At 36.8% G+C, this 13,290-nt stretch overlaps 1 protein-coding gene across 1 annotated transcript; it reads right to left on the reverse strand.

Moving 5' to 3' along the window:
* Positions 1 to 2,661: 2,661 nt before the first annotated feature.
* On the reverse strand, positions 2,662 to 5,871 carry LOC148877798 (acyl-UDP-N-acetylglucosamine O-acyltransferase). The gene is made up of 4 exons (XM_088944148.1): positions 3,648 to 5,871; positions 3,239 to 3,502; positions 2,999 to 3,118; positions 2,662 to 2,899 (listed from the first exon to the last, which is right to left on the reverse strand). The coding sequence occupies exons 1-4, from the start codon at positions 4,839 to 4,841 to the stop codon at positions 2,846 to 2,848; spliced, it is 1,632 nt and encodes a 543-aa protein (XP_088800274.1). The 5' UTR covers positions 4,842 to 5,871; the 3' UTR covers positions 2,662 to 2,845.
* Positions 5,872 to 13,290: the final 7,419 nt, after the last annotated feature.

Below are 13,290 nucleotides of genomic sequence, written 5' to 3' on the forward strand. Positions count from 1 at the left end.
AATTGGTATGGTTGAAACCCATTTGATGATGTTCTATAGATAATTTGCTTTTAGCTTTTTATTTTTGTTCAATACAAAGCTTCACTTTTGAAAGAACCATGTATACCTCTTTCTTGTTGAGAACAATAGACTTTTTAAGTATTCAGAAAATGGATAAGCTTTCTGTTCCAGGACCATGGGGTTAAGCTGATACCCATTTGCATTATTTTGTATGTATTAGCACTGTATATATTTGTTTTTGTATTCCTTTTAAACTGAACCTAAACTCACTCCAGGAAATTATTGTCATTCAAAACCAAAGAAAAACAGAAACAAATCAGAAACCATAAACTATCTTAAAGTTCATTCCTCAGCTTAGCATTTGACGAATAGCAAATACTGTCAGATGGCAATGTGAACAGTAGTTATTGCGGGAAAAGTATTCTCAAGATTCAAATGTCAACGGGTTTTTCTTCTATTCTTGTGTTTTTTAAACGTATCGTCTCAGGAATCAGCTCAACCAGATAAAAAGTTTACAAAGTTTGTCAATTCTGATTTTTGAGAAGGCTTAAGCCGGGTTAATCGAAAATGAGCTATGCTAAGCCATCTAATTTTTAGTGTTTTTTTTTCATGGATTATGCCCCCCAATTTGTAATCGAAAGAACCATTTAAGTAAGACTTTTGTTTAGTGAATAGCCCCTGAAGTCTTTGTCCTGACAAAGCAGCCAAATACGATAAGAATTTGTAATAAATAAATAAAATTAAAAAGAAAAAATAAGCTTCTAATGGTTTTCACATTCCCTCCTTCCTCCGTTCTCTTACCCTGCATGTGTACTCTTAAAGCTAGCTTTCTGAGCTGCCAAAGCTTCTTTCTCTTGTCTAGGCGAGGACTGAGGACAAGCACAAGGCAGGGAGAGAGGAGTGGTCATTTAGAGGCATTTATTAGGAGGTTTGCCAATATGCATTATTTTGAAAGACAACATTTGACTGTATATATTCAGGATCCAAGTAGCTTGTAATCATTTCTAAATTACTCTTAATTAAGGAATTTATGAATTGAGAATTTGAGATGGCCACTCCTTGGTCTAATGATAAAATGTTGACCTGACAAGCATAAGATTGTGGCCATGAGTCTGGAGGAAAAAAAAAATGGTCCATATCCAGTGCACCCCTTCCCAGGACCAAGACACCAGATATTGAGTAATGACCGTTTTATGTCTTGATGGGATGCTATCCATTTAAAGTTTAAACAAGTAAAATTTAGTTGCTGATGCAAGCCAATCAAATTGAACCAAGAAAAGAAAATGGCTATAAGATCACCATCCTTTTTATGGGAGTAGAACATTGTCAAAATGTTATAGCTGAGATAGATAGAAGCGAAAGATAACTGTAAATGTTGAGATAGATGAACGACAGAAAGATAAAAGTAAAAAATGCATGCATTTGAGGTGGCTTAGAGGCAGCAAGAGCTCTAACTGAACCTGATCAAATTGATTTCCAAATATGTAAAGGAATCAAATTCAAATCAATGTTTTACATATCCATTGGATGTCGATGGGGTTTGGGTTGGATTGCCCAAGGCCTTGACCCTAACCAAACCTGAATCAGGTTCATATTTTTCAACCCTAACCCCTAGTCTGACTTTCAACCAAAATCAAACCCAACCTGACCTTTTCAGGTCGGATTCAGTTCAGGCTAAACGAGCCCAGGTTGCACCCCTGATTACTAAATACAATCTCAGTTACTAAAACAGACAATCAACTACTTAGGTTAAAAAAAAAAGATTAAGAAGTTAAAAACATACAATCAACTACTTAGGTTTTTTTTTTTTTTTTAAAAAAAAAAAAGAAGATAAAAAGTTAGAAGCATACAATCAACTACTTTCATTTGCCCATACCGAGTGGCATACTAACATGTAAGAGCTGGGAAAAGGAAATGCTTTGGAATTCAAGCCACAATTTTTCTTGAAATGAAGTGCCAAGAAGCATATGAAATGAGATGTGTTTTTCTTAAAAAGGACACATTCATTTGACATTTTTATTTCAGTTATATATTTGGCCCTTTTATGGATGCAGCTCTTATTTCCACCCCTTTTACAAAGTCAAAAGAAAACTTATATCAAACAAAAGAGTGTATTTGTTGGAGGGGGAAACCAGAAGTCTAATAGGTGCCTCATGGACGGCTGATCAAATGAATGAATACTGAGATGTCATTCAAATGACCATGCAGACTTAATGGTATAAAGGACAAAGGAAAATTATCCAAAGTAATTTAAATCACAACCAGAAGAAAGAATACTAAATATCCTAACAATTAAACCTAAATGAAAAGAACCAAAAACAGATGTAAATAAAAATAGCCAAAAAAGAAATAATAATGAAGCAAATCACCGAACAGAATGAATAGAAGACCAATTTTTAGAACTTAACAGAATTCTCCAAATAAATATCCTTATGAAATTTGAATTACTGATAAAAACTATATCGTAAAATCAGTCTATGAAAATTCAACCAAATATATTATAGCCCTACAAAGAGAAGACCTACAGAGCTTAAATTACTAAAATTATTTATTTACCAGGAACAAAAAAGGAAATTTAGGACCAAGCAACTCAGGAAAGCAGAATATTATGGATCATTGAACCTAGTCTTGACAGAGAATAACCATGGGTGACAAATGAGATACAAGAACAGAACAGATTCTACTATTACAATGGAGAAACTGGTCATCAACTGTTCATAAGGAATGAATGCACATGTTTGTACAACACTCTGCAGAGATATGCTCAGAGTAATAAGTCCTACTTTAAAGAACTACTTAGAAAATATTGACATCTATGTAGTTCAGAGTAATTTTGTTCTATGATCTATTCACCATTGGCTCGATAGAAACGTAGCAACTTTAGATTCAAGACCTTTTCCTGAAAACAAGAGAGAGAATGAAAAAGAAAAGTTAGTAATAACAAATCCACAGAAAAGTCAGATTCAAAAAGCAATCAGAAAGCATTGTCAAGCAAAACCTGAACAGTTTCTTCAGACAGATCAGGAAACCGTAGACCAATTGAGCAATTCTGTAAAATCTCAGGACCCTTCATCCATGCCCTGTGTGCATCACTTGCTTCTATTTTGCAATTAAACATCTGAAACAATTAAAGCAGCCATTAAACAATGAAACAAATGGAAACAAACAAAAGGAACAGAAGAGGAAAATGGGAGAAAAAAAGATCCATTAATTGGAATTTGGTTTGTGATATATGAACCTCGGAAAGAGGGATGGATGGTTTCTCCAGCTCATCTCCTTCAATGATTATACCCGTCCCCTGACATTCAGGGCAGAATACAGAAGAGACTTTTGTTTCTGCAATTCCCCTCCCAGCATCTATTGGAATTTTCTTGCACTTTGTCCCAGACTTTCTCCCAGATTGGTTGGTCATTTTTGTGCTGGATGATTGATTTCTCCATATCTCAAGCTCACAGAGAAGAATCCAATGTATAAGACAGGAAGTGTGAAATACATGAAAAGCCTACATGACAAAGGAAGAGAATAATGCACAAATCAGATAAACTACCTAAATCAGGTACCATAATATAAAAACAAAAGCTAGAAGAAAATACACAGAAATATCCTAAAATAACACAATGGAAAGGAAATTGGTGGTTATAACTTACCCCATTCAAATTTCTACTGCTGCAAGCAAATCTTCCTGTCTTCATATTTAGCAAGGTTGCAACATCCTTCCCAGGCAGCATTTTATGTTGACAGACATCACACATTCTTTCAGCTGCTACTCGTTGTTGCCGCCTCAATTCCCGCCTAAAGTTCTTGCTTGATATAAGCCTTGTATGTTGAAGATGATCATCATATCTATCTAATAGCAATCTTGACATAGAGCTGTAAGAATCTCCAAAATCTTCTCCTGATGAACCACAGTCACTTAAAGATTCACTAATATCCTCTGGGTCAGAGAGGGACTTTCTTCTTTTCTTTCTGGTGCCAGTGACATTCTCAATTTCTGTATGAGGACTAGAAGAGAGCAATGGGCTTAAATCATCTAATAACCCTTTTCTACCTAAATCAAAAGTAGAAGAAAAAATAACAACACCAAACTCATAATCTGGTATTGACAACATGTCCCTGTCACCTGGATCCTGTTTTCCCAACCAAGCACACCATATTCTACTAATCCTTTTTGAGATCTCGTTTTCACAGATCCTTGCTGATATCTGTCCAAAACCCATAAGCTTTACTTGTAAATCTGAAATTTCATCTTTAATGACAACTTCACGAATAATCATAGTCTGGTTCCCCCCATTAGCATCCAAGTTCTTGTCATTGATGTTCAATATACATCTTGATTCAACCCCACAGGAAACAACTTGCTTTCTATGATCAACTCCATCAAGCATAAGGGGACCATTGGGCAGACAGTTGGAAATTCCACCATGGTTGACAAGAGCGAGACCATTGTTGTTGTGGTCATTGTCGTCGTGGTTATTGTTAGAAATCAATAACCTCCTTTGGCTAGAACTAGAGATAGCCAGGGGCTTGTCTTGTTCAGGTGAATCATGGAAGAAAAGAACTCCATCATTAAAAGGCCATGGGTTTGATCCTAACAGAGTAACCTTTGCAGCCTCATACCTTTCCCTGTGAAGATTACCACTGAGATGGTCGAACAATGTAGAGTCGTTATAACATGGAGCACGACAAAGGGTGCAGAAGAAGATGAACCGTTTCCCTTCCTCTCTCAGTTCAACGTACGTGTGCCCTTGTAATCTTACCTTTCGAAGTGTAGTTCTGGCGGCTTGTTCTCTTAGACTGGAAGCCGTTGGCCTTGGAAGTTCTAATTCTCTTCTTCCAGCCATTCAAAATTTCCCGCTCTTATATTCAAAGAACCAAAATTTTGAGCCGTCAATAGTTTTTAAACCCTTTTGACTTCTGAACAGAAAGAAATCGTCTTCAACATACAACAACCACAAAGAATTAATAACTTTTGAATCCTTTCCAGATAAAACTCTAAGAAAGCCCTAGCATACGATTTTTGACAGCATTTTTCATCGAAGCCAACAGACACAAGTGGTTTCAACGTTTCTATTCAAACGATTCATCGAAGCCAACAGACACAAGTGGTTTCAACGTTTCTATTCAAACGATTCATCGAAGCCAACAGACACAAGTGGTTTCAACGTTTCTATTCAAACGATTACCATTAGAACTCGTTCTAACACCTCGAAACCCACAAAAGAAAAACTCAAATTCAATTCTTCATGTACCTTCAGCCCAGACAACGAAGAACGCTAAACAGATGTTCGAATTCCATAAGAGAAAACCTAATTCCACAAGAGAAAACCTAATTGCAACTCAGTAACCCTTAAACCGACCACTACCGGCCGTACATACCTTACATCTCTTCGGCGCCCAACGTATTCGTCGCTCTTTTCCAGCAATCACTTCACAGATATGTGAATAAACGACGCACGAACGAGAATCCGCCATTGTCATCTCCATCTGTTGCAGCGAAAGATTACTGAAAAGCCTGGAGCAACCGAAGAGACAGAAATCCAGGAAGGAGTAGGCGAGAGAGAGAACAAATCACACCAAACTGAAACAGAAACTACTAACTGAATTGGTTATGTTAATTAATTTCATCGAAGATTAGCCCCAGGTTTCGGGTGTCCTGGCAGTAAGAAGGAAGAACAACCAACAATGATATCGTAACTTCCGTTGGCGGGCTAATATAATCAAGAGCCTACCTAATCCGTTCAATTTCTAATCGTCAAATCATTGATCAAATATCCAACGGTGTACGCTGATAACGTATTGTAACATACTACAATCAAGATTACCCAAAAGGGAGATAAGAAAGAGAAGGAGAAGATTCGAGTATTGATTCCTACGTGTCGTCTCAGAGCGGAATGGTAGTCAACGGTTAATTAGTGCCGTAAGTAAGCAGTTTTTTATGTCCCGACTCCCGAAAATGAAAGTTAGGCCCTTAGCCCATTAACGACCATTTTCTCCTCTATGAACTAAGAACGGCCCATGGGCCTTATCATGTGGATTATCTACAGTCGGATGCACTTGGGCTTTTTTAAGCCCAAATCAACTGGTGGAACTAACATTCTCCTTTTGTTGATCAAAAGCATGAGCATGTATGTGTGTGCGAATGTGATCAAGATTCCCATATAAGTGATGTCAAGTGAATTGGATGGTCTGAGGCTTCGTACCATTCAAGTAACGCAAGAATTTGCCACGTGGCTATTATTCATAAATCGGGGCCCTAAAACATTGTTCAGTTGAATTTGACCTTGCAGTCTTACAGTTGGTATATTTGGATGGATGAAAGCAAAAGCCTATCCAAACACAACCATGGGTCTTCGACAACTGCAAAAATTGGCTTTGAAAGTGGAATGCAGAAAAGATTCTAAACTTAAACGTAGCTAAAATGCAGGGTATATTGATATATGATAAATTTTTAGGGGCATAATTACACTGTTTCTCATGCTTCATTTTTTTTTTTTTAAATCTTTGTCGGTATCCTACTTTCAGTGCCTATTTCTGCAGATATCAAACACCACCTTAGGCTTAGTTTGGAAGGAGTAGAGATGCAAATATGTAGAGGGTAAAACCTTGTGTTTTGTATTATTTTGTATATATTTGTACTGTACATATTTGCATTTGTACTCTTTCCAAACTGAGCCTAGGTAGTGATCCCAATTCCAAGGAATAATACATTCAAGAGTTCAGCCACCGTTCATTGATATTAAGTACAATCTTTTTTTTTTCCATTAATTCATATTTCATAAAATGTACTTTCGTGTATAACAAGGTATATTTTAACATTTAACATGGCATGAACCAAAAATATCATTGATCCATGTCCTTTGATGCACAGTTGATGCGTCATAGATTTTGCCTAAATTCATATCCAGATCCACCTTTGTGATCCTAAGGTAAAACTCATCCAATTACAACATTCCACGTATAAGTAGAATGCTTAACAGTTCAGGTCATTTACTTGTATTGGCTTTCGGTCTATTTCAATAGTAACCAAATACTAGTTCAAAGAGGATGATTTCATTTCCGACAAGGAATATATTCAAACCCAGATCCACTTTGTGGTCTAAAAGGTGACATTAATCCCATCCCAATGTTGGGATGATCTCTTAAACATGAAAGATGGGCCGAGTTATGGCTGTCAGACAATAGCTACATATCAACAGCTCCAAATCTGAATTTAGGATGCCAAAATAGGGTTTGTTTTAGTCAGGTATTGGGGCAAAAAGGAGCGCAAATTTACTCTGAACAAATGCTATAAGCCATACTGTGTAGTTTATCTGAGTTAAAAACTGTTAACTGAACATTCCAACAAGGCTCTCAAATGCCAATAAGTCTGGACAGCAGTAGTGATGACAAACATATTCATAGCGAAGGTGCCCACTGACTTGCTGTTAAAGTCTTCGAGTTGTAGAGGAGACATGGGATTAAATCCTGCCTCACCGCACACCAGGGTTGGAACTTGGAATGAGTATGGGGTTTTGACGAGGGCTATCCCTGTTGGATAGCCCATTGGGCTAGCCCGCAGATCTGGACTGAGATGGGATCTATTGAACGCAAAAATCGTATACATACCTGAGAGCACGACATAGGGAGAATTGGGATTTTCTCCTCACAGCATATCCCAGAGTGTATTGGAAACATCTCCCTGTGAATAACAACACAAGTACAAAAAATGTTTCACATGTGCTGCTGAAACTTGCTGTAAGGTTGGTGTGAGGAGTAGTAGATCCAGACTCACATAAGGAATATCTTCCCATAAATTTAACACAGTAATAGGGGGGATATTCTCAATGTGCATTTGGATGTTGTGCCTGCAGGTGTATACATGACTTTTGCTTTCAGAAGATACGAGCTAATCTGGACAAAACCGGATCTAGCCCCAACAAAACATTGGAGTCATATTTCAGAAAACATCTCCCCAAGTCCCCATGAATAATAAGGGAGAAGTTCCTGAGATGCGGCTGTAATGACTTGTGGGAATATGGGACCTCATGTAGTCATGTGCATCTTCAGGAGACAGCAGTACAACACTGATAGGTAACATATGAACATAACATTGCTTTGATTTTATTTTGCACACTAGATCCATATTCATGTGAAAGGATTCCTTGGAAAATGCTTTATTTTTGGATCCAGTTAACTGTAATATACCATTTCCCCCTTTGGAATAGAATAGACTAATGAAACCTTCGTCTCTTTTGTTTTGGCATATAAAAGTAAAAGGTAGCTCTAAGTTATAAAGAGAGGTGAAGGATGACTTGAACATTAACACAAAATGAAGAAATTTATGAAAAATATGGTAACATAAGAAGATTACAAAAAAGATGCTATGAATTGGATATAAATATAAAGTAGGTTAAAACTAAAGCAAAGCAAAGAAAGAACACAAACTGTCAAAGAGAGGGCTTTATTTAAAACACACACACAAAAATTAAATGTAATGCCAACTAAAGGAAGCAGAGCAAAGTGTTGGGGTGCTTTATTTATTTACTTATTTTTGTAAAGTATTGGGGTGCTTATAGAACAAATATGGGCACTCTTCAAAATGCAATGCCAGTTAGGGGGAGTAGAGCAAAGTATTGCTGAATTTTAGTTCCTTGGAAACTCATGGCCAGTCCCCAACAAATATTCTAGTCTCTGTTGTCTGTTATGCCTAGTTTATATAAAATCAGAGAGGCCTAGTGCACAAGTTGCACATGAGTTCCCAACGAGAGGAACTTTCCTTAATTGGCAACTTACACAATTTGAAATTTGGGAGGGGAGGTGGTGAGGACTGGGGAGGGGAGGGGAGAATTTTTTTAAAGCCTGTTAGGCAAAAATTTGCTAAACAAAAGAGGTAACCAAGAGCATCAGGATATAACAGCTCCAGAAACCTTTGCAAATGGCGCAGACAGAAATGAGAAAGAATTACCACCACAGAAAAAGGATTGCTGCATGCAAAGTATTTCTTCCTAAGTTTTTTCAATGCCCCAAGTTATAAAGCTTTTGCATTTTTGCATTGTTTATTTTCTTTCTTCCTTTTTTTACACATATGAAAGACAGATTTGGCTGTGGATGGTAAGTTGGATGCAACTTTAAAGTAACTCCTTTCTTTGAGGGAAAAGGAATCCTGTGTGTGTGTATGTGTAGAGACTAGAGAGAGAGAGAGAGAGAACATGGTAGAAGTAGGTCTTGCGTTGAATAACATTCACAGCTAATCATGGGGGAGGGGGATGTTTTGGCCCATGGTCCAAATACTCACATAGGATGCTGTGTACCGGGACTAAAAAAAGGAATCCTCTGGACCAGTAAAGTACACAGAGAGAGAGAGAGAGTACAGTTAAAGCATAGAGATTACAGCCTGATTTTTCCAAGGTAAACTCCTAATGGAGATCTAGCAACGGATCCAATTTATAAGTAACCAGCGGATCCAGGGTGGAAAGATAGTATACTAATAAATCCTGGCATTTAAAAAGGATTCTAATCCAACGGTCCCTCTACACCGTTTACATCCTGGCAATGGTAACTTAATTATGAAGTACGAACTGTGTAACTTGGACAGCCTGTGAAGTGAAGGATTGATTGCATGCAAAATGAGAGGAAATGAAGATTTCCATGGAAAATAATATTCTTTCTCTTCGTCGAAGGGAAAATAATATTCAACAGGAATTATTTCTCTTTTTTATGGTGCTTTGCTTTAGTTGGAAAGTACAAATTATATTTCTCTTTTTTTTTTATAATAACTCAACTAGTTGAGAAACACATGAATTTTCTACAATCAGTGGAAGAATTGTGATTTTACCCGTAAAATAGCAGCTTTCAGAAAATCATCCGTTTTCCGGTGCTACTGAACGGAGCCTTTAGTCGATCGTCTTCTAAAATTCAACAGAAAGTTGATTAACTAACATACAGAGGAACACCAGTCATGTGATGAGAGGCGCTCTATCAATCGTTAGTATGGATCTGTGTCTGGTAAAGGGTAAGAAACCATTCTGCTGATTCAGCCCACCTTGAGTTGTACACCACATGAAGCAGAGACCGTTACAGATGAAAACACTAAAGAAAGATATCGTATAGACACCGAAAGGTAAACGATTTACATTAAAATAAAATCAATATAAACTCAAGCAGAGATGTTCATGGAAGACGCTCAAACATCAAACCAGAAGCAAAAGAGAAAGCAACCAAGCACTCCGAGTCTGAAAAAGAGTAGATTTTCTAAAACTAAAATAAGAAACACAACGACAGGAAGGTAGACTTGTACGATTTACATTGAAAGCAAAAGGAATCTAGTTTTTCTGCGGTAGATCCTATTAGATCAGCCTCTGATGTGTCTGACCTTGTGCCAGCCTTTCTTGCAGGAGTCTCCGACAATCTTCACACTCTTCTTGAAGAAGGACTTGAGCTCCTTCGCTCTCTCCTTCAGCTGTTTCTCGAAATCCGCCATTGCTACTCTTCAAAGAAATGGAGTTTGGACAAGCTAGATTGAGTTTCGCTCTAGGGCTAGGGTTTTGATTCTGGTCTGGATCGGTTTCCCTCCTCACTACACCGCTGCCCTTTTTCAGCTTCGTCGTCTTCGTGGGCTTTTTAGCGCTGGCGATGGTTCTCTTTTAAACCGGAAACGTATATGGTATCCAAGATCTGGAAAACACGTGGCATCAATCGAATGGATGATCGCTCTTTATTTTCATTATGACAGCGTTGATTGCGGGATAAAGACGAAATATAGTTACGGATTAGCTCTAACGAAAGTGAAAAAGAATAATATTTGTGAATCTGGGCTCAGTATGGGTTATTGGGTTATACATTTTAGGTGTATGTGCAGTGCAGTTTGCGCACCACCCTCCCCAGTCCCCACAGAAATAAATTTATGGGCGTAAATGCTTCATCAAATTGGGCCTACTTCATGGGCTTTTGTAAATTTGCTGTGTTGTTTTCATAAGGCTCAGTTTGGAAGGAGCATAAATACAAATATCTATGGTACAAATACATAAAAAATAATACAAAATACAAGATTTTGCACTCTAGATATTTCTAATTGTATTCCTTCCAAATGGAGCCTAAAGCCCAATAATACCAATTCTTTCGGCCCATTCACTGGGTGAGGGGTTTCTAGTTCTTAGCTCTTACCTCTTAATCCTAGTAACTGTTTGGAATGGATGACATTTTTTTATGATCATTTTCTTAAAAAACGGCATTATTTGCTGTTTGCTTGCATTTGGCATTCTTTTTTGCTGTTCAAATACCCTTATGAGTTTTTAACTGCAAAAAAAAAAAAGGACAAGTCCTTAAAATAAGGAATGCCAAATGAAAAAAACGTTTTTCTTAGATCACGACTTTCCTTATTTCGAAACAAGGTTCAAAATTTAGATACCATGTGTTCCATATATCATATCATTTTAGTGGCTTTATAATACACCCCTATATAGGAGCGTATCAACCTGTATCCATATTTAAATAATGGGCCTAAATGAGATACGTTAGTGGGTTCAAAGAGACAGCTTGTACATCAGAAGTGTGGGTTGGGATGTGGAACAATCACGGATTTATTCAAGATGTGACAGGAGTCCTGACGACAGGTAACTTTGCTTATTTATTGTGAAATTGCAATTAATAGTTTAATACAGGTCCACAAGTTTTTTTTTTTTTTTGATGAATTGATCAGAAAACCACACTTGGCAAAACGTGTGTTCCATGATTAGTGACCCACTGACCCTACATGCTTAGTACTACATCACCACCCTGAGTCTCAAAACATTTTATTCTTATCCAAGCTTAATAAATTTCATTTAAAATAAACTTGGGGTACTTGTAAAAGAGTAAAAGTTTTGTTCAGATGCATGAATGAAAATATGAAATCATTTAAAGGAAGGAATTTAGGAATAACTATAAAATGAGAAAAAAATATATGGTTAAGGAAAGACTAAAAAAAGACATGAATTAAAATAGTAAGAAACGATTTAAGCATTTATAATTTAACAAAGCATATGATGACAATGAGAAAGGTTAAAACTTTGTTTCAACTAACCCTTAATAATATTGAATTATTTATGAATTAAAACTTAGGAAAATAATATCTGAAGTCGACCTTGCTATACAATTAGCATACAATCCAACTTGGGAAGGTTCCTGTGATTCTTCTTATTTCTGTTATTTTTAGGTGCAGTAGCTTTCATCCACTCTTTTCTGATGCAACTATTGCTACTTGTACATATAACTTGTGAATGTTTTAATCTATTTCATTTCTTTTGAAAAGGCTGAGTATATAATGACAGCCGAACCAGAAGGATGTGTTGGTTCCTCTAATTTGTCACTCTTTTACAAAGAGAGTAATAGGGCCTCATTCCTTATTCCCTTTGGACTGTATATGAGGTTGTTCATCAAGAGCATGCAGACAGCTCTTAGCTTTGAAGGATCAATCCTGAAGGAGAGACAACATCTTCAAATGTGGGGTGTTTATAATTACTCGATTTCTCCCCCAGTTTCACTCATAATCGTGTCCCCTACGGTCTGATGGACCCAAAGTTCTGATCTTAAATTTGAAGATCTGTTTATAATCTTCAAGGTTAAGGATTTATTTTGATCTGATCTCATTTAATCTGATTAAGATGTAAACAGATCAATAATATAAATGATAAATCTATTTTTGTTCCTCTTTATTAGTACATGTTCATATCTGGTTGTTTGATGGTGAGGAATGACATGTTGGGTTAATTATTTGGCCTCAAATACTTTTTATATGACTATTGTATCCGCAAGAAAACAAAGCAATAAGTCATTCAGTTCAATCGCTTTCATTGTTCCATTAACAGTTGGGTCTTGGATGTGGGATAGAGAGGGAACCTTCCAATAAATCCATAGCCCATAAAGTCCAAAAAGAAAAGAAATGGACTTTAGAAGATTAAACAATTAATTGAAAAAAAAAAAAAAAACATTGACCTTTCAATGGATGAATGCCTGGTTAGGTGAAGCATGAGTCTTCCACTCCACATGAAAGCTCAAACGGTGGTATAAAGCATTCCACATCTCTCACTTCCACCTATTGTGGAACTAAATATATGGAATATTTATTCTAGACTGGTGATCATATTAGAACCAAATAAACATTTTAATTCAAGGGATTAAGAAATCCATTCTCTAGAAATGTTTCCAGCTAAGGCCATTGCAAAGCTAGGAGGCATTTGAAGATTCTAGTGCATTTTGACTTAAGATCGAGCTTATTTCCAGAATTACAAGTAAATCTACTAGAGGGGGTGAGGTCCAAATCAATTTGTCTTC

The sequence above is a fragment of the Nelumbo lutea genome, chromosome 1 (assembly GCF_056320005.1).
Source record: "Nelumbo lutea isolate HS-2025 chromosome 1, American lotus-T2T, whole genome shotgun sequence".
NCBI classification, from domain to species: Eukaryota; Viridiplantae; Streptophyta; class Magnoliopsida; order Proteales; family Nelumbonaceae; genus Nelumbo; species Nelumbo lutea.